Source organism: Rhopalosiphum maidis, chromosome 1, assembly GCF_003676215.2.
Source record: "Rhopalosiphum maidis isolate BTI-1 chromosome 1, ASM367621v3, whole genome shotgun sequence".
Taxonomy (NCBI): domain Eukaryota; kingdom Metazoa; phylum Arthropoda; class Insecta; order Hemiptera; family Aphididae; genus Rhopalosiphum; species Rhopalosiphum maidis.
In genome coordinates this window covers 9475440-9498999 of record NC_040877.1, presented here as the reverse complement: position 1 = coordinate 9498999, position 23560 = coordinate 9475440, and the positions used below count along the sequence as shown (strand labels likewise).

At 25.4% G+C, this 23560-nt stretch overlaps 1 protein-coding gene across 1 annotated transcript in view; it reads right to left on the bottom strand.

The window, feature by feature from the left end:
* LOC113560752 (NACHT domain- and WD repeat-containing protein 1) overlaps positions 1–23560 on the bottom strand; it is a 188007-nt gene that overhangs the window by 53259 nt on the left and 111188 nt on the right. Inside the window, exon 3 of the mRNA XM_026966807.1 lies at positions 19928–20007. Within this exon, the coding sequence (XP_026822608.1) occupies positions 19928–20007 (80 nt within the window). The remainder of the gene's footprint in view (positions 1–19927; positions 20008–23560) is intronic.

The window sequence follows — 23560 nt, the reverse complement described above, 5'->3', positions numbered from 1 at the left end:
TGTACGAGAAACGAAAAGCGGCAGCACGCGATCAATTGACGGAAATAAAGGACGACTATCAATCTTCAAAAAAAAAAAAAACATTATCATTTATTGTCCGGAGACGAGCCAGTCAAAGAAATAACAAAATGCTTAAATTAATTTTAGACATTTCATTTTTGGATACTAAACGACGACGAAAAAGCTATTGCTATTTTGTGTCTGCTTGCAATCAAAATAATCAGATAATGTTTTTATGTTTGTTTGGAAAAAGATCATATTATGCATGATTTTTATTTATTTATTTATTATAATTTAAATGGGAAAGCCCAATAACAAGTATAAACACTGTCTAGGATAACAATAATATTTTGTAATAACGTTAATAGTTAATTAAAAATATATATAATTCATAAAGTAGCAAATAACAATATAAATAGTAAAGAAAAAGGTTTACTTTAATACGTGCGAATATGTGATGTCGTGAACGTGTGTAATAATAATAAAAAAAATTATAATTAAAATTATAAAGGTTATTATAATGATGTCTATACTGTAACGGTGCCACTCAAGTGCCTATACAAATAATAAATATCGTTTTCTAAACATTCCATATTACGCTGTTCAAACATCGTAGTGACGTTATTAAAATTTCATTAGGTTGAAGCAACTTGACTATTTGATTACACCACCATTATTATAATATATTAATGTCTAAATAGGATTTAGGTTTTTATTTTAATATACATATTAACACATGGCTGTACATTATGTTCAAACAAGAATAACAGATTTAATTATACGGTTTGTAATGACCGTCGATCTCATTTAATCAGTGTTCTAGGTTTCTTCCGCCATTATATATCCTATAAGCTACGAGATCATCCTGTCGTCCGAGTAAAATAAAATTTTTACGGTCGTTACTGATAATTTATCATCAAAGTAAACTGCCAACACGCAAGCATCCCCCCCACGACCTTGAAAAGTTGACAACGACGATATTATATACTCTACCGATTTTCAGGTTCAGCCCACATTTTTCAGGTAGTGCTATTATGTTACGTTACGAATAATAATGTAAACAGCTAGTCATCGAGCCTCATTAAACCGCATAATAGTGAGGAATAAAAGCCGAGGATAGAAAAGGCTGAAAGGCGTTAAGGCGTTTCGTTCGGTTTTATAATCGTTAACCGTTACAAGTCAAATGACGGTTTCTATGATTTATATAAACGATCACATAGTACGTATTATCTGTTTCTAATAAACCGCTGCACGTAGGTAGGTTGGGTTACGTAATATTATATTATTCCTACATCATATAACATAAACGTTAACATTATTAGAGTCTTTATGATTTTATGAATAGTGACGGGCCGTCTGGGGAAAGTTTGAAATTGAGTTTCCCTGTAAAATATACATAAAAGCTACTAATAATTAATAATTAGAACGGCGAATATAATAATATAATAATAATAATAAGTCTATATATTTTGTATCTGAATAGAAAAATGCGTGTTTTTTTATAATTATTATTATTATACACCAAGCCACATAATATTTATAAATAGTTCATTCGACGGCTTTTTGGGTTTTAAGGATAACTATAACGCTGGCCGCCAGTCGAGCGAAATTGCTGGCCGACCGTTTCAGTCATAATATATATTGTAATGTCAGAGCTCAGTGTTTCGAGTGACGGAGTGTATTGGCCACCGTTTATAATAGACAGTTACTTTGAAACTGAGTTTAATTATTGTACGCCGCCGGCTGCCGCACCGCGCATCGTCACTCGTGACGGTCAATGACGCGTTTGTCATAAATTACACAGTGTACCTTTAAATCGTACACCGCGCCCTTCTGTATTAATTTATTAGCCGTATTAATTCATATACATATACATTATACGTTTAGTACACGGTGTAAAGTAGGGACGGGGTAAAAATAACACCGAAGTCTCTTACGACAGGGTTGCTCTAAATACGAATAACCGTTTCAATCGTCGATGGTCGTGATAAAAAGTTTTTTAAGACATTGAAATATTATACTGAAAACTGAAATATTGTTGGAAACGTAACACGTAGTGCAATGTTTAAAACCACAATGAAATATATAATTATTATATCAGTGGTTCCAAATTGGCGGTCCGCGTGTTGATGTTAGGGGGTCCGTGGTTGTGTAGTATTGAAGTGATATTTTTATTTTATTTTAGTGGAATTATTAAACACGAAGTACATTTAATGATATAATTAAACAAAATTGAAAAGTAAATAATAATAAATAAGGGGTCCCCCGTCCAATTTAAGTTTTAGCTAGGGGTCCGTGGCTCAATGCCGATCGGTAACCACTGTATTCTATACATATATAATACATATATGAATTCAAAACGTACTAAATAACAAATAGCATTATGTTATCTTATTAATTTATTACAGAAATGGTGATAAAGTTATTTCCATTAGAGTATAATATTATGTTGTAGCATTATTCTTACTATGAAAACGCTATGAATTCGCGTCTTTGAAACATTATAATTTTATTGTAAATAATGACTAAGGTAGTCTATCGCTGTTTTTTAAAAGTTAGTAAGTTTGTATAAATAAGTTCAATAGTTCAATAGTAATTTAGATACGAGTATATATTTCATGTTGATACTAACCAATTGTTTGATAATCTCACCGAAAACTTAATAATATAGTAAATTATTTAAGTATAAATATTTTTAAATGTTTAATGTGTTCATAAATTATAGTAGTATACTAGTATCACGTGTATGGTTCTGTACATAGAAATTATGAAAAAAAATATGATTTTCAGACAACATAATATGAGATATTTACCTTGTATTCTAACTAATTTGACATGTTTTTCTGAACATTAAATAAATTATAAAATACATTTTCTAAGTATGTACATATATGTTACGAATCCAAACCTTAAGTATATTTTTGTGTATACATTTCAAAACGAATATCAAAAACATATTACTCTACAACTGTTTTAAATTGAATAGTATGATATAATGCATAGGTACATAAGTACTTACAGAAATACATATACATAATATAAATATATATTATATAAATATACTACTTAAATAAATTATTATTTTAAATTATCATTAATTTTGTCGCTTTATCAATAAGGTGATTTTTATCAAAGCTTGAGTATTTATTTTAGGTTTTAAAATTTTAAAACATTTTTAATTTGTAACAAAGCTTGTATTATATTTTTGAACTAACTGCAGTTTTTTTTTTGTCGTTTTTGTTATAAAATATAAATATTTATGTGTGTGTGTGTGTGTGTGTGTGTGTGTGTGTGTGTGTGTGTGTGTGTGTGTGTGTATACTAGACAGAAAGAATAAACTAAAATATGAAAGAAGAAAATATTTGTGTAATATATTTAACATTTTCATTTTATTTCTGACTCAGATAATGAGATATTCACATTTTCAGATGAAAATACATTAAAAATATAAATAATGAAAGATAATATCACGTTCACTAAATATTCCTCGACTAAAATTAAGTTTTCAGAATAATATAACTTAGCAAACGTAATAAAATACGCCCAAGTCATTAACACTACAACACTATACATCCTAAAAATTAAAATATAATCTTTTAAGCGTTTTTACGGTTTTGTACAATAATTAATTTTTACATCACATAAAAAATATGTGCCTATAATTGTAATTTAAACTAAAAAACACTTTATTTTAAATCAAGTTTAATACAAAATATTTACTTATCTATCTATATTATATATTTTCATAATAAATATGAAATTTGATTAGCAATAAAAGTAAACAGAAATCAAACTTCGACTTTTATGAAAAAAAAAACATATTTTTTGATTAATAAATCAATCAATTGAAACTCAATGTTAAATCAATGCTTGTATAGCATTTTACTTGGCAGATACTAATAATACTTAAGTGTTTGTATAGATTATTAATTTGACTAATGCGAATTTTACCTCATAGTTCGGATAAAATATCGTTAAGCGATATATTCTTATTAGATTCAATATGTCACAAAATACTCTACTAAATCAGAAAAAAGTTCGAAAATAGAATGTATACACGAAAATTTAATTTAATTCACATTCAAGATACTCGTAATGTGTCAGCCCACGGAGTTGGCTACTGGCCACCACCACGTGCACAATTCGAAGTGTTAATCTGGACGACAAAACTAACAATGGACCTAGTGGGTTGGACTACGTTACCGCAGGATAAATCTTTAATGCTACCTAACCTACGTTAACAGTTCGTTGAACGTTAATTTCCGCAAGACTGCCGTCCGTTAGGCCAACATTGTGCTATTTAAAATAATCGTTTTGGTTTGTTTTTTTAGCAACACCCGTTTAGAGTTAGACTAATACCTACTTCATTAAATTTAGTTATTGCAATTTTTGTGTAATAACGGGATAAATTCAATTAAATTAGAACGAATATAGTTGTTATTAAGCATTTTTTTTTTTTTATATGAATATATACGATCGTTAGTTTTTACTAAACGTTTATAGGTATTATACAACAAAATAATCACGGAATATATATTTCAGCGTATTAATTTGGTATTTATTTATTAATATAATAAATTGCAAGTCAATTTTTGAAATCAAATTTTAATTTTTAAACAGATTCGTTTTTTATATAAGAGTATCCATAGGAATGTGTTTCAGTATTATACCTCAAATCATGTAAATAATAATAACAACACAAATGAGAATTACTGCCCTAGGTTGTTTAACAAGATTAAAAAACTTAAATTTAAACCTAATAACATTTTTATATAGTTATTTACTATGCATTAAAATGCATAAAATAATTTGTAATTTTTTCATTATCTTCAAATTTTTGTAGGTTAAAAAATATAAATATATATGTATATAAATAGTTTATTACATTTGTATTACTACTAGTCGATCAAATTTAAAAACAACATTATTATTTTACAATAGTGTTAATATTAATGTTGTAGTACGCAATTCATATTTTTGTAACAACTACTAGATTACGAGTTGGATGTTTACAATTGAAATACATATAAAATTTATAAGGGAGTATTAATAAAAAATAAATTGTTTAAATATTTTTTCGCAGAGGTAGTAGCCAGTAGGACTCCACTGTAGTTTAAAAAAAACTCCAAATGTAAAAAAGTTGAATCAATTTTAATGGCTAAAAAGTTATGATCCTGGATGCCATGACGACATTAAAAGTATCTACAGTAAAGTAAATAAATAAAAAATAATTGCATAACGAGTTTATCGTAGTAATGACATGACAGCGGATCGACTTGGATTATTGTCAACTCTATGACAGTCTGCTAGTCACTGGTTTGCAACCTATGTCAATTATATTGGCACAGTATTTTATTTTATTTATTTTTTTTTTTTTTTGGTGGGGAGGGAGCAGAGGGAAAATTGAAGTTAATTAACACTCTTAGTTTTAAAATTAGTATCATCATAGTTTATGCTAGTTGTAGACTAACTGAAAAAAATATGGGCTCCAAAATCCACAATATCTTTTTTGGAATTGCTTAACTTACTATGCTCATTTGACCATTCAGTTTTTTAGATTGCATCTTAACAAAGTTAAATTATGTTAGTACTACTTTTAGGTGCTGAATCAAACCAAACACACAGCATTAATATTAATAAATAGAACAATATTGTTTCTCGAAAGTTGTACAAAAAAGAAAAACAGTATGAATAGAAACAGAATATATCAATGTTTTAACTCGGCTCAGAATAATAGTAATTAATAATTTCAAAGAATTAGAATTCTGGACAAGACATACAAAAATATTGATATAATATTGGGATAACACATTGGCACTTATACATACAACATACATAAAACATTAATACTTACTGCAGATTTGCATTTATACTTTTATAATATTTGAATTTTCGAATTGCATGCTTGTATGCATTTTTTGTTAATAAGCGTTAAAAATAAGATTTTTATGTTATTTGACGACAGATATTTATTTGTTTTAAAAATAACGTTTATTAAATTCCATTCTCATGTTTTTAAAACGTTGTTTTTTGCAAATAAACTTTTATAAACTTCTCTCTACAGCGTTACAATATATTTTATGATACAAAGTTTTTCTGAATACCCCCGCATTTCTAAACTGAGTAATCTGTTAAAGACATTTTATTTGTTTTAAAGTTTGGTGGAAGATTGACGAATTTCCAAGGTACTGAACCCCCACTTATGCTCATTCATTATAATAATATTTTCATAGAATTATAAGGGGGTTAGAATTTATTAATGAAAAATTACGGGTTTTTTTTCAGCTTAAAACGCTATCAAACATTTTTTGTGCACTAGAAATTGATTAGTTTAAAGTTATTTATAAAGAATTTGGATATAAAAACTTTCGTAAGCTGGATAAACTATTAATGGTTTCTCAAGTCACCTCATCGTTCTTTATATATGACAGTTTTCTTACTCAGTCAGCATCACTATAAGTGTATTGAAACTAATAATCGGTTATTTCTATACCTTCAATTTGTTAATAGCATATTAATATTGTATACAAGTTTGTTTGATTTTTTTGTTACACTTTGTGTTCGTTCATAAATCAATCGATCTAACCTAACCTTATAGTTCGTATTTCCGTGGTTATAAAAGTCAATATAACTAACAAATAGTGATAAATTGGTTATACTTATATATTTTTATGTATAATCGTTATTATTTGAAACAATTATTGTGTATATAACAATTAATAGCAATAATGTTATTATTTAATATTTTCTTTCACGATGTAAAGAAACCTGGAAATCTTACAAACTTGAAAATAGTGTGTTTTCTAATTTTTTAGATATCATATATTTTTTATAAGGTGGCATATAATCTTTTAAAACATTATCATCTATGATTGATATAGTATATGTATGAACCTAACATGTTGAAGGAATTTTAAGTATAATACTATAATTTAAGTTTTAGTTTTAGATGTGGAGCTTAAAGTTATGTTAAGTTTAAATTGTACTCGACATTTGGTGTTCATCGTGTCATCTAAGATTTATTCGAATAAGTTTTGAACATTCTTAAATTAAAATAGTTTTACAAACAATGTACTACCATAATATTAAAATTGACGAATAATTTAAGTGAATATATAAATACTAAAACGCAGCGTCATTTATAAGATATATATATATATTAGTTCAATGTATTTTAATTCTATAAAATATAAAAATTAATGTTCAAGTTTTATTCATTAACGAACTTTACTTAAAAATTACTTTACATTTGTTATTTAAATAATGATGAACAAACATGACAAATTATCTCATATAAAACACATTTTATGTACAGTTATTACAAAAATGTTGTGAAATATATTCTATTTGCCATTATTTTAAACATATATTAAATAACAATATTTATAAAATATCTAAAAACTGACTGTACGTGTCAACTTTATATATAGTAATATATTTTATATTGTTTATAATTTAAGCGTAATATGATTTGGATGGTGTCTAAGGCGTTAAGTAAATTAACAAATTAAACAAACATGTAAAAAAAAGCAACATTTTAAACGTTAACTTAGAAAATTTATTTTAGATAACTCAGCTATATTTCTTGACATCGAAAAAAAACATACAAAAATTACTGATTTATATTTTAGTTTTAATTATTTGTCCGATGAGTTTTTTTAATAAATTTAAAATATTTATTATATTGGATTTTTGGAACACAAAAGTATGCATTTTAACGTATGCATTGAATAAATAAAATGTATTTGTTGTATAATAAGAATTAACGATATTCCTTTTAAATTACAAGATCGAATATTTGTTTATGCAGTGTATACACGTGACCAAAAACCTTAATCAAAATTGATATGTTTCTTAAAAATTTATATTGGGACATAAAAATATCATCGTCATTTGAAAACTAAATTGTGTTGTTGTAGAAAAAAAAAATCATATAGTATTATAACGTTTTTGAGTTTTCCGATGTAATATAGTCCAAGCCCCGAGGGTGCCGGAATACTATTTTGTGATCTCAACGTATCGATGTACGCCCATTGTAACTCGATAACCGTCGCTTTGTCGCGGCGACAAGGCACAATAACGGTTTATCAAATACTTTTACACTCTTGAATGATATGATATAAAAAATAAAAAATTATGGTATTTGAAAAAAAAAAAAAAACGATAAAACAAAATATTTTCCAGTATTAGTAAAAATTGCATAAAAATACAAATAGCATGTTGTAACGAAATGTAGAAAAATAAAACTGGGATATTTTATAGGCTATTTAAGAATATTATGCAACCATCAAAATCGTTTTTCATGTTATGTTTAGTAATACGAGAAAATTATTTTCTAATAATATTATAATATATTATACTCTATCATATATTGAAACCATAATATATAGTTGTATTTAGATATTAAATCCGATAAAAACTAATGTGTATATTTATATCATTTAAATTACTGTTGATAAAAATCAATAGTATAGTAGTGAAACTTGGTATATATATATATATATATATTTTTTTTTTATTTACTATGAAGCGTTAATACAATTTAAATACCGTTTAAAAAATTTAAAAAAAAATGTTCAGCTGAATGTAAAAATGCTAATAATGTGTAGGTATACAAATTATGCGAAAAAAACGAGTTTCAGCAAATACGACGAAATTTGATCCATTCTAACCAAATGGATTTCTGAGGATTTGTGAATACAGCACCGTGAAAGTTTACCTATAGTTTAGTATGCATTTCAACAGGACGCCAACAATAATACAACTCGTGCACTGAAGTGAATTTCCCATTTCCATTGCACAACCTACCCGTGATAAACCATAAACCCTCATTCGTTTACCACGTATTTGGCGGTGGCGATGCAGCAGTAGGGGATTCATTTCGGTGCCAAATTCCATGTGACTAATGGATTCCTCATATATAGTCTTATGGACAGGTGTGCAGGAGTGGTGCAGAAGTAATAATGTTGTTCGCCAATCGATTTCTGAAAACCAAACTCATCCACAGCGGGCGTGGAGTCCGCCCCCCCCACACCAGATACTGACACACTCGTACCCCCGGGGAAATTCTCGCGACATCACTTAACGGCCATAACGAGTTTGTCAGACTCCACTAGTATTATTTTGGGACCAGGTAGAACTTATGGGTCATATATCATCCGATGAAAACAACTTTAATGTTTTTTAAAATTCTGTAGCCTTTGGATATATACGTAAACCTAAAAGATTGCAGAACAAGGAGTTGTCAAAAAAAAAAAAACAACATTTAAATTTGAAAATAAAATTGTCAAATAATAATATTATTTAAAATTATTGGTTTTTAAACGTTAAAGATGATACTGTTAAGACAATTTAATGTTTACAGGATGTCTCTAACAAAAAATGCATTCGAATCTTAAGATTAAATTCGTTCAGGAAGAACTAAAACTATTTTACAAATACGTCTACTATATAAAATATAAATTAATTAAATTTACATTTAAATTTTCATATTAGGTTATTATTCAAAAACATTTTTAAATTGAAATAAGTAAGATTTTAAAACTTTTTAAAAATATTATCAAGTTTGAGTGATATACATTTGTCAATTTGCAATAATATTGTAAGTATAATAGTTCTATTCATTATACATAAAAAAATAATTTTTATTATTTTTTTTAACTCAATTTATTCTAATAAAATGTTTCTTTAATTTTTACCAATATTATTATAGATTATCTTTAATGTTGGTTAAAATGAAATTATTATTAATATTTTCATGTCAGATATACAATTTTATTAATATACATAAATGATATAATATAAAAATAGAATAATATATTTATTATTTTTTAAAACTTTATAATTTTTAGTTCTTGTGGTTTTATTTTAGAGTTTTAGCTGAGCGATAAATAATTGATTTTTCAATGATATGTATTTTAAGGGAAAACGCTTTAATCTATATTATGCAAGGAATTTTTTGGTAGTAAATTGAATCTCGTTTGTATTTTGAAGGATCAAAAGTAAAAAGTTCCTAGTACCTACCTACTCAAAATGATCGAGAAAAACATAAAAAAAACATTGATGGGAAATGGAAATATTTCTGAAACACCGTATCGTGTTTATTTTGAAAACATATAATCGTATAAGAAATCTCAAAAATTTGCAATTATTTTGTAAGTAGCTTAGAATTCATATAATTTTAATAATTCATATTTAAATTTAATACGAGATTTCTCATAAGTTTTTTTTCACAATAATTTAAGAAGAAAAATAAGATTATAGCCTTATTGAATTTTTATGAGCATTCGAACATAAAATATTGATGTTGAATATTGAATGGATATTTAAAAGAAAATTAATGATTTTTATTATAATATTTTAGTTTTTTTGTTCTATTAAAAAAAATAAAATATATATTAATTATGAAAACTTGAAATATTTTAGTTACTTAAAATATAATTTTTTTAATTCGATGAAATTTAAAATAAAATTCAGAACTGTTTTATAATAGAATATTATTTTATTTTTGGTTTCTTTAAGCTTTGATTTATATGCATTAATATAATATCTTTAAAATTAATTTTTATAGAGATTTTAAAATATTTAAAATATATCGGCATATTTATTTTTACAAACGTTTTTAAAGTACCTAAAATATTTGTAAATTATTTTGAAAGTAATTAAATGTGGACACAATTTTCAATCATATTAACCAAGGCTGAAAAATTTAAAAATAATTGAATACAAAGTTCGCTGTAAAGATTCTTACAGAAATCAAATCTATAAAAATACATAAAATGTACAATTTTATAATATGTCTATAAGTAGTGTATAATTTATTTTTATCAAATTTAGTTCAACTTAAAGCATTATGAATGAATTGATAGAATTTTGATAAGTCATATTATTTTGATGAAATTGAATGTTGATACACAATGATATTTTCAAAATATTTAGTCTAATTTAAAATATAGATACTAAGAACTTATTTATACCGTTTTACGGAATGAGGTACTGACTTATAAATTAATAAATTAGGTTATTTTAACGTGTGATTTTATTTTATAATAATATAATATCGTATTACAGTATATCATAGTAATTTTTTTGGCCAATAATAGTTAAACATCAAACTAGCGAAAAAACAAATAAATTATAAATAGCTAATAAGTAGTATTTAATAAAACTTAATATTGTAAACGATTCTTAAAAATATAGGTTGACACGATTTCGTCTTTACTCAGAATCATTTTTGCATGTAACTACAACAATTTGTTATTGAAATCAAATTGAGTACATTAATTTCATTGACATACTCAACCAGGAATTACACTCAAAGTCTACTATATTATATCAAAGTGAGTTACCCGAATTTCAATGGTAAAAGTGATTGTATGTAATTAGAGAACTGAATTAGAGTGTTGAATAATGGAGATTGTCATTTTATTATATATTGTGCAGCCTAATATATAATTTACATGACTGCGTAAATGGAAGAGTCAAATACACGATGATTTTAATTAATTTTAATTATTTAACAATAATTGATACATAATACAATTGAAAAACAAAAATTCGATTCATTTTGACAATAAAAAAAATTATACATATTTATATTTTAGTTTTAAGTTACTACTTATGAAGATCAAATATATAGTGCAATTTATTTTAGTTGGAAATATTATAGTGTTTGTGATAAATTATAAAATATTATCGTTTGCGTTATTATTGGTCTTATAGATATGCCCATTTTTGTATATTAAATGTATTCTCTACATGTTAGAATATTATATTTTTTAATAAGATAGTTATTACCTATATCTTTGCATTACATTTAAATATATAACTTTTAGTGAACATTTTATGTTTTATTGAAGTCGACCAATTTTTATCATTTTTATGGCATGTATCGTATTTTTATGCATGTTTCATATTTTTATGTATAATCATTACCAATGTTTGTTTCTAATTATTCCACTTCACAGTTACTAAATGATCACTCCGAAGACTATGTTTTCGGCGACTTTGTATGATATGTTTTCTAAATTTTTTTTTATATTTTTTTTCACCACTCATTAATTCTTACAAAAGTAAAATACGTCGACGTCGAGTTATTAAATAACAATGAAAGCTCTTGCGTTTAGAGTGTTCCAAAAACTTAATTTTACCAAAGTAATTAAGTAATATAGCATTATGTAAGTTATTTTTTAAGTACTGCTTAATAGTTATGGACTTATGTTTTATAATATGATTATACAAAGTATCTATTTATAAATGCTAAGATAAATGTACTACATTAATACAACTCATTTTTACCTTATGTATTTATTAGGTTTTGAAAATTTTAATTAACGTAATTTATATACAAGAATATATTATTATAAAAAATGTAATTCAGACTGTCTAATAATTTTTCACAAATTCGTTATCGTTTAATATGTCTTACGATCTTAGAAGTAAATTATTAAAATAAAGTTGTAATTTAATAAGATATTAATGAAATATTGTCACTAACTATAAAAGTATAATTCTATTTTATTTTGACCTAAATAGTTTTTTTTTTTTTGTATTTTCAGTGTACGTCAGTAGTGACTTGAAAAAAATTCGCTTAAAGTTCTATGCTGTCAATCGATTTGAAATGGGTTCACTTTGGGTTTTGTCCTTTTAGAAGGGACGTAATTAATAATCATCATTGAATTCTATGAATAATCAACGTGCCTACCAATTTATACTAATTTCATCGAATAAAAATTAAATAAATTATGTTATTGTTAACCTATATTTTAACTTTTGAGTATAATTATCTGAGAAAAATGTTTACTAAAGAATTTTTATTAACTATCTTGTGGAATGTAGATAATTATTTTTAGTTATTTAATAAAAAAAAACTCGTACCTTAAATGAGCTAAATTTGTATGCTCGTAGTCTTATAGTTTTTATATAATACATACTCATTTTATAATCAAACACATATATTGAGTGGTCTAATATGGTATATATTGTGATGTTTGTAATAAAATATTTGTGTAAGAGACGATCAGACTTCCAGGAAACAGAACCTGAGCATTACTAGGACTTTTTAAAAATTATATTTCAAGAAAGAAGATTTGAACAATTTTATTTAATACAGAATTAATCTGTAATTTGTGATTGGCGGAAGAAAGAGATAAGGTTGGTTTAATAATATAATGTGCATAAGCTTGTTTACGTATTTGTATTAATTTTTACGGTGGTATGAAGCTTGCGTTTTAATTAAGTTTCTTGAATTGACAAAACGTATCCGTTGTTAATTCGGCAAATGCGTTGGCGGAAGTTATGCCATGACTACACAACGAAACCACACCGTTCTGAGCATGATGAATTGAACTCAAACTGTCTGTAATTTCGGTTACCACATTAATCCCAATGAAATGTTCCTACCTCGGACAGCCCTCCCATTCATTGACACCTGCTATACACCATTATCATTACCACAAACTAATATAATTTATAACGTAATTTTCCCGAGATAGCTTTTGATTCGGAAATTACATTAATTCGACCGAAAATGTTTCCGCGTGCCCCGTTCACTAAACGCTAACTACTCAATGGCTTTTTATTCTATCAGACTACACATCCGTTATCGTTATGTTGGATAACTTTGCTTTGTCCGGTACCAAACACAGCCGCCACCACTGCTTTCTCGCTTTCCATTTCATTTAACGAAACTTTTATTTCCAATTGAAAATCTGAGAAAATTCTTTTTTCGTCACGCACACCCTACCTAAAAACATCGGCACGTTTCGTCATACCCAACCGCACATCGATTTCCCATACACGTAAACATGCCGTATAACTATAATAATAAGTTACTGATCTGACAATTTTATTGTGCTGTATTAAAATTGTATTATGTGCATTGCACTTTATCCGTGTGCAGTGGTGTACTAACGGGAGGAGGTGGGGATAAAACCCCTCGACATTTTTAGGAAGAATTAATTGCTCATGAAATGTATATTTTTAGTAAATTGAATTTTTATTTAAAATTAACCCAGCTTCCCCCTCTCTTTCAATAAAAAATCGGGTTTAAGTAAGTATGTCACTGACTGGGTGTAGTACGAATTGATTGTACCAAATAAATAAACGTAATACTATATGTTATTTTAATTTTTTCGATTATTAACGCTGTCAACAATACTATTTATACTAAAACGTAGTTTATTCGATTGAAATCAAATATGACAACTTTAATTATAACGATTGTTCATATTTGAGATTTCCTTACAGAATCATTAAATAATTATTACAATTAACAAATAACATAATATTTTGAATGAATATTGATATTTCATAATTTTAATGGTATAATGATAATTTCCATATGTTTTCCGTAAATGAATGAAAATTAAAACAAGCATTTTTAATAAAATATAATTACTTTAAATATATTATTATAGTACAGGGGTGACCAAATTGCGGCTCTCTTCATCGACGTATGCGGCTCGTGGTCTTATTTATAAAAACCAAAATTTTAATTTTTTTTTGTATACATTTATAAAAAAAAAAAAATATTTTTATTATTATTTTATAATTTCATGTTTCGTAATTTGATATGTTCATCGGATAATAGCTATCTTTATTATTATTTTGGTATAAAAGTACAGATTAGATAATTTGGCTCTTGATATAATTGCATTAACATATATATGGCTCGCGTACATAGTCTCATGTTTGCCACCCCTGCTATAGTATTTTATCAAATACAATATTTTAAATTGATGTATTTGCAATTTTACAATCATTCCTGAATTTTCCCACCACTTTTACGTCGTTACAATGCAACGTATAAACGCATATTTTTATTTAATAATCATATGTAGAGAATATAATATTCTCACGTGTGACAAATAATCTAATTTTATCAAAGAATTGTCCGCGAAATTTATCAATTATTATGGCAAATGCAAGTGTCACTGGGAATCATAATATTTTCAATATGAAAGGAAGATCTGAACTTACACTTCTATCAAGTATTGTGCATGTGAAATGAACCATCCTTGTTATCTTCTGCCAAGCTCACACAATAGTCTATGGCCTTGTTGACTTTAAATCACTACTAATTGTGTTTCATTATAGCACATGCCATAAGAAATGCACACATTTATTTGACGCGGTAATGTGACCTGGCTTTAGATTACACGAGGCGGTTGTCAATCCTGAATATGTCAAGGATACAAGATACTCAAGGCGGATAATGTGAAGACATGTTTTCACTATTAGTGCATTTCCGCAAAAGAATCATCTGTATGTTTATACCAGTGGAAACACAATTTATGTTATTATTGGGATATCTTGATAGAATTGAATCATTAATTTTTTTCATATCACCATTCCGAACTTGTTCTGGTACACATAGATCCCAAATCAATTTCAGTTGAATTACACTCATTAATCAAATCATTACAAAGAAAATAATCAGGGATTTCGGGAGTATTGATCTTACTATTGCCGATATCGAGTTACCAAATAGCAAGTACAAATGAGTTTTAATAGGTTCTAATATTTTTCTTTCGAAAAGTTTCAAAATTCACTGTTTTTTAAAAACAACTTGTCTTCTACCACCTACTTGTATGACTGAGAAAACTTGTGGAAAATCCCCCCCATTATTACTATTATTATTTTTTGCGATACCCTCATTTTATCTAACATTTGAAGCCTCTTTACGCCCATCGTAATTTTTATAAAAAAAACAACTTATGTATTGAATACTATAATTATTATTTGACGAAATAATTTTTTAAAATAATAAAGATAAATTATTAATTAATTTGAATATTTTTCAGTTTTCAAGACAAAATTTAATATGAATATAAATTTAGATGAATTCTATTCTATTTTTGTCTTGTGACTTGATATGATTTAATTTTTAAAATAATTATTTTAGTTTATCTGATAAAACATCATAATATTTTTTCTAAATATTTATTAATGTTAATGTGTTTAGTTGATAATATTTTTTTATTTATTATATATTTAAGATTTCTAATTATAAAATAAAATATTTTTATATTTTTATAATGATTTAAAATTATAAGCTTTTAAATTACACATTCCATTCAAAATAATTTTGTAAAGTTATTATTTTCATTAAAATTAAAAAATATATATATATTTATGTATACGATCAACATTTAGTTTGATTGTATTTTGATTTTATTAATTTTTTACTAATTGAATGTTAGTCAAATCGCTATAAGTTTAGAATGGAAAATAATTGTAATTGCTTTGTATATTTGATGTTAATACATGATGCAATTATTTTTTGACATTTTAAATTAATTAAATGTGGTTAAGCGCCATGCGTTGAATGTTAAATATATAATGTTTGGTTTACATTTTTTAATTGACTAATATATTTGTACAGATATTTAAGAATACGTTTCTTTAATAGAATGCCGAGAATCATTGTAGCTTAAGAAAATCGAGTCAGTGTTAATATTTCTAAAGAATCAAAATACTTGAACAACCCAACTTTGATAAGGTCAACGTATAGATCAATGACAAAGTCACATTACTCAGAATAAGGTGAGTGCAAATTGGTTCAACCGGGTCTGTATTATATGAATGAGTCTAATATGAAAAGTTGATTACGAGAGGGTAAGGGTAAACGTAAAGGGTTTGTACGGTTAAAAGCTGTTCCGTGTTCTCTAATTTCTCTTCTATAACAACGGTCACCTAATTATTAATTAATAGATTTTGAGGAAAATCCTTATCCATTATTCACTACCGTTAACTCTTTTACGCTCACATTACGCCGAATTTGCATATCCAACAACCAATGTCCTAGGGATTTAACGTAAAAGATGCTAAGCCGCCATAGTTCCTTATGCATGGATCTAACTTTTCTAACATTTTATTGAAAATAGCTAACCAGCTGTTACACTGGCAATAATTTTCTTAAAAATAATACTTCTATACTTTGTATTGTTTGAAAAATTTACAATCCGTGTTAATGAAACACAATAAGCAAATGATATGATGATATAATAATATTTAAAAGTATGAATATGAATGATATAAAGAGGGAAACCAAAAATATTTATACTTAATACTATTATTGTTTAAGAAAATGTTAATGTTTCATGTCCAAAGAAATTATTTTTAATGAATTAATAATATATCTATACAAAATATAATTTTTTATATTAGATATTTAATTATATCTCAATATACAATATCACATATATATATATTTATTTATTTATTGTATGTATATAAACTATATAATAATATGTGAATAATATAAACACTTAATTTGTAAATTTAAAATTTGCAATCAATTTTGTATAGAATCGGGAGTGATTGTATATTTATATAATAATTTATAACTTTTTAACAATTGTTTAATGATCACTAATATTCTTTAGCTTTTTTTCTTTATAAATCTTAACATTGTACACGTTCAATTCAAAACAAAATAAGCCGTATAGTAAGTTTTATGTGTTGAAACCGTGGTTATTTATATTCATACAACGAGTTTCAACAATGAAAAACTAACATACATCGAAATAATTTTCTGGTCAAAGTATGTAAATCTGGAGCATCTGTAACGGCGTGTACGTGCACACCGAATAGATGTCTTCAATAGAAATACTACGAAGACGAGCCCAAGAGACTCGTAAAAACTCACGAATCCAGAAAATGAATTATAAAAAAAAAAAAAACATATGACAGTTTATAATGGCTATATATAAAAAACAGCCGTACGTTATTGTGTATTATTTATTATAGAAGCAAATAAGACCATTTTCCAGTGAAATTGTTGTAATTCTCAAAATGTAATGAACAATATTTGATTATTTTAATATTATGGCACAAACAAATATTATAAGCTTATATTGTATAAATCAAAAGATATAAAAAGGTATTTTACATTTTATGCATGTATTACATTGCTAATATTGCGATTTGTGATGCAATTATACACATACTTATAATTATTATACACTGAATTAATTTTCTTATTAACACATTTTTCAGTTTAATTATTTTGTATATATTTTATAACGAATATAATATTGTTGTATTACTATTTTTAATACATTTTCAGAAAACACAATATTTTCAGATTCAGTTAAGAATAGAGAAGAAAATAGGCAACTACTATTATTTCTAATGCCCATTAAAAGCCCTTAAAATTAAAATAAATTATTAAGTGGTTATGTTTAATGATATCATAAATATTTCAACTTTAAAAAATAAAAAAACAATATATTTTTTTCTATTTTTTAAAATTATAAAATATTTTTATTACTATTACTATTCAATAATTATTTGTTAAAAATTCTATAGAATAAATCATAGTTATATTTTTATATATAATATCGTTATTTACAAATATCATTAGTTTAGTTATTTAATTTTTTTGTTAGTACATCTCTCAATATTATAATATTGCGACAACGCATAGTCATTTTTGTTGTAGTATTTTTTTGTCACTCTTTAACACAGATTTAAAGATTATAATACATTTAGATCTACAAAAACCTTAACTAATAGATTATGTATAATTTAGATCGTTATTTATCCTTCTCATGATTTAAATTGAAATTTAAATTAACTTTATAATATTTTGTGAACGTATAGTTTCTCTAATAATATACATAATTTTGTTTTGTTCCACAAATTAAATGTCTCTCACAGCGTGGATTCAATTCTGTTTGGAGACAAAATTAAATTTAGTTAAATATATATATATAAATATTTAACTAATTCCACGCGACAGTCTATGTTTTATGAATTATATTTCAGCTGAAAACACAATTGAAGCTATTAATCAGAAAAATAACGAAAAGAATGAATTTCGTGACCAAAATAACAATTACAATGGATGAAATGGCTGTTTCTGGCTAATTGATAACATTCTTTAAATAGACAAGAGAGAAATTAAATAACAGTGAAAATATTTTGGAAGTTTATAAGTTTATGTTTTTAGAAGTTAGTGTGTTAAATTAATTGAATGTTACAAAAATATAATAGTTTTCGATGGGGTCCAAAGTGCATGGTCTCCAAAAACTTCGTATTTTCATCACAAACATATTGGCGAGTAGTCTCAGTATTTAGTTATTTTTTAAGCATGGCCATTTTAATTTCATTTAATTCATATTATATTCAAACCGCGGCCCCACGACATGATCGGAAACGAACTATAACGTATAAAAAATAATCTATTAGCGATCAACCGATTATATTATACACTATAATCATTTGAATGATATATCGAGTGTTAGATTTTTAAAAGTAAGCAGTATATAATTTTATCGTATAACTATCAATATATTATATTGATCATAAATAATATATATAATTGAAAAATATGTGTATTACAAATATCCGAAATAAGTTTGTATTTTTTGTAAATTAAAAACTACAAACCCTGATATAAACTTGAAATATCAAACTTATATATCTCTTATGTAATATATATCATACATCATATAATATAATATTATACAATGTGATATTACCCTGTACTTAGTTTTCTCATATATCACGTATTCTTGCAGGTGTTCGTGAAATAAGTGTAAAGTAGAATGAATGAATGAAAATTTATGTGTTAACTTCTTCGTTATATCGGTACGCTTATGTATGCCGTTGTGGCGTAGACACTTGGAACTAAATTGAAGTCAGAAGTACCTACCGAGTTTAATGATAGAACTCGAGATCATACCAAAACAATAATTTATTTATTCTATTTTATACTCGTATTTAATATATTATTACGCATAATAATACCTACGACATACAAAAGTACCTACAAAATAAAATAAAATTAATAATTCAAAACAATTTTCTATTTATTTAATTACGAAATCTACCAAAAATATTAAAATAATTAATTTAATTTGAATCACAATTTTTTTTATTTTATTTATTGAAATGATAAAATAATATTCTTGCCAATCACCTCTAAGCCAGTTGAATCGTACAGGTTCTGTAGATCTGGACCCACGTTTTCCAGGATACATCTTCTTTCTTCCAAAAAATCTAAAAAACACAAGTTTAAATGATTAAGATGGTAAGTTTTTTTTAAATAAAAAATAGTATAATAAATAAACTTAAAGGAAAATTAAAATACACTTCAAATTTTAAATATTTTATCGTTGGAATAGAATACTTCTTAAAATATCGATTGCTTCAATTTCTTAATTATAATAACATGTTTGAATGGTGTCATTGAGTATAGTATATACGTATACTGTATTTGTCATCAAATATAAGCAACTAGGTATGGCTTACTTTACTGGCATATGAAAAACTATTGATTAACTATATAATTACTGTTTATTATATCGTTCGTTAACTCACTAGTAAACCATGAATGCATTGAAATACTAAATTATTGAATACATAATATTTAATTTAAGTTTATACTCAAATATACGTCTCTAAAGTTATTTATGGCATTTAACTCAATGACAGGACAATATTTACCACTACAGTTGTCTTAGATGTCAGTTTATAATTAAATAATTTTGCTCTAGTTTTAAATTAATTAATATTCGTAATTTTGTTCAATAATTCATTGCGATTATTATACATAACATATGATAGACAGGGGTTCAAAATATCTTTATATTTTATAACAATAACAATAAAACGTGTTTTTGTCTATACAGAAATTAATAGTCAATGTAATTACAAAAAAAATAATGAAAATTTCAAATTTTGTTGGTAAATAGTTGAGTTTTTCTATCAAAGAAGTCTTCCGATGTTTTGTTTGTTTAATAAATTAAAGTCAAACAACGAATCCCAAATCAAAGTTATATAAAATATATACTAAATGGTGAGTATTATTTTTTATCAAATAACATGGATATATGTATTTAACATGGATTATTACCTTCATTTTGTTAAATAAATATATTTATTTAATAAAATGCTGAATTTAGGGATATTTTAAGATAACTATTTAAAGACTGTATTTCAAATACTTGGTTGTCTTAAAGAAATATATTATTACTTTTCTAAAACTTTAATATATTTATATATATATAAAAAAGTTTTTTATGTACATTTTTAAGTAGATGATTATTTTTTAATATTTATGCGTTAATAAATTATTAAATTTATGCATAATGCATATATATTTGAGAAGAACATCATAAAATGATAATAAATGAATATACGTAAGTGATTATTATAATAATATTCAAATAATTATAGTCTCTTATATTTTCTAAGCAAATTATCATGAACTATCATTCATTCTACATTAAGATTAATAATTCAGGAAATATATGTTTCAAATTTTCAATTAAATACAAAGACTTTTTAAGAAATTTTTTATAAGTTCATTGAAAACAGGTGATTTTATCACAAGATGTTTTTTTGAATTGCATACGAAACACATGTAATTATTTAAAAATATGGTTGAATATAGTTAAGAAAATATAGATGAAAAAAATCAATGTTTTATGTAATAAAATATGCGAATAATAGAAGAATAACCATGATGGGTAAACCACCCTGTACAGAGTGCACTAGTGTTTAAACTTGATATATATGGGACGAGTATGTTCGTATCAAACAATCAGCCATTGAAAAATATAAAAATATTGAGTATACAGTAAACCACATTCCAGTATTGTTACAATGCCATCAAAGATCGTCACCATTTGACATCATGCACAGTTGTTCACGTCTTGTACAGACTCGATCGAGTTACCACACTGCGGTGACGGACCGATTGTTGACTTGTTATAACTAGTATATTGTAACTTTGTAACCAACGCTGCCCATGACGGATTAAGTGGTACTCGTGTTTAGATCTAACCCAAACGTTATGAATTTTGTGTTAACTCAAAGGCCTTCGTATTAAAAGTGATTATCATTATAATAAATAAATAAGTTATGTTTTAAAAAAAATTAAACAGGCATATCTAGGTATATTATATTATTTACCGAACTTCCAGGAAATAAAAACTAATAAGATATTTAATATCACTTGGGTTCATAAAATATCGTACAACAATATTATTAAAGAAATGAAAATGAAAAATCAAGAAATCGAATGAATTATAATAAAATATAATGATTTAAATGCAAAATGTGTCAGCATCATAAAAACGTGAAATTATAATTAAAATGTTTTTTTTACACATATATATATATATATATATATACATATGTAAACATATATTCCAATATAAAAGCAATAGAATAAATTTACTTTATCAATACCACCCACCTCAAATTCACAGTTTTCTTTTCAAAATAAATAAGTATTTTAGATTGTGAGCTGAGCGATAAATGTATTGGTTACAATGAGGTAAAAAAGTTTTTATTTTTTTATGTTTATTTTAATTTGTTGGACAGTAAAAATACTTCGACTTTAAATATTGTTAGTAGTTTAGAGGGGGGGGGGGCATAAGAAAAAATATCAAGTAGTTTTATTTTCAAAATAACTGAGAAAAAAATATTGAATTGTAGTATTTTTTAATTATGTGCTTAATATATTAATACAATTCATTGAAATATGATATTACCTGCACCCGTTTATCGTAACAAACTTTTTCAGTGTTTAAAACGCGCGCGTTGTCTACAGACTAATATAAAATGGGGAATAAAAAAAAATTAATTTAAGATTTTTTTTTTATATTTTATAAACTTGATTTTTAAAAATATTTAATAGCTTAGTTGAAATTATCATTAATGTACTTTCTCATTACATTCAATAAATAATTAGACAAGTTTAAATTAAAAAATGATTTTATATGTTTTGTTTAAGTGCACTTTATTTATAGTTTTAAATAAATAAATAAAATCCAATAAAAATCTTCAATTAGTAATTCCGTTATTTTTTATTTTGTTTAATCGCATTTTTTTAGAAATATTATAATATTAAATTCGGAAATCGGAAAATAATAACTAAAGTTAGACGGAAACTTAAAAATGAAACATTATAGTAATGACGAATTTAAAAAAAAAAAAATAAATAAATAAATATAACCAGAGAAATCTCTCTGCTATATAGTAGGTTTCAAGTTAACTACGTATCAAGTTTGGTCTAAAATGTTTAATGTTGCGTATATACGAATCAACTCGTTTACGTTATTTTTTTTTAAATTATTAAAATTATTTAAAAATGTTTTTGAAATTCACACACACATACACCTGCATAACCATACAATATTGTAAACTGAATAGTAAAACCTTTGTTCAGAAAAAAAAAAAACAATCAAAATTAATATTTAAACATTCAATTTTAAGAGCTAAATTTACCGTTTACTATTTTTCATATGATAATAATTATAATAAAAAGTAGAAGAGTCCATGCGAATGGCCGACAGTTTTTGAAGTGTCGAAAAGTTTCCCGGCCACCAAGGCACTGCTACTGCAATATTATTTGTGTACTCTAAAATAGGTAATATAAATATTCATATCAATAGTAATGATGGCGATACTTTTGAGTATAACACGGTTTAAGATACATAAAACTAGGTATATCATAGACCGTTGTGTACATACATAATACAATATATTATGTCCGTTGAAATGTCAGCTTGTGTCCCTACGTGTATGGCGATAGATATTCCAA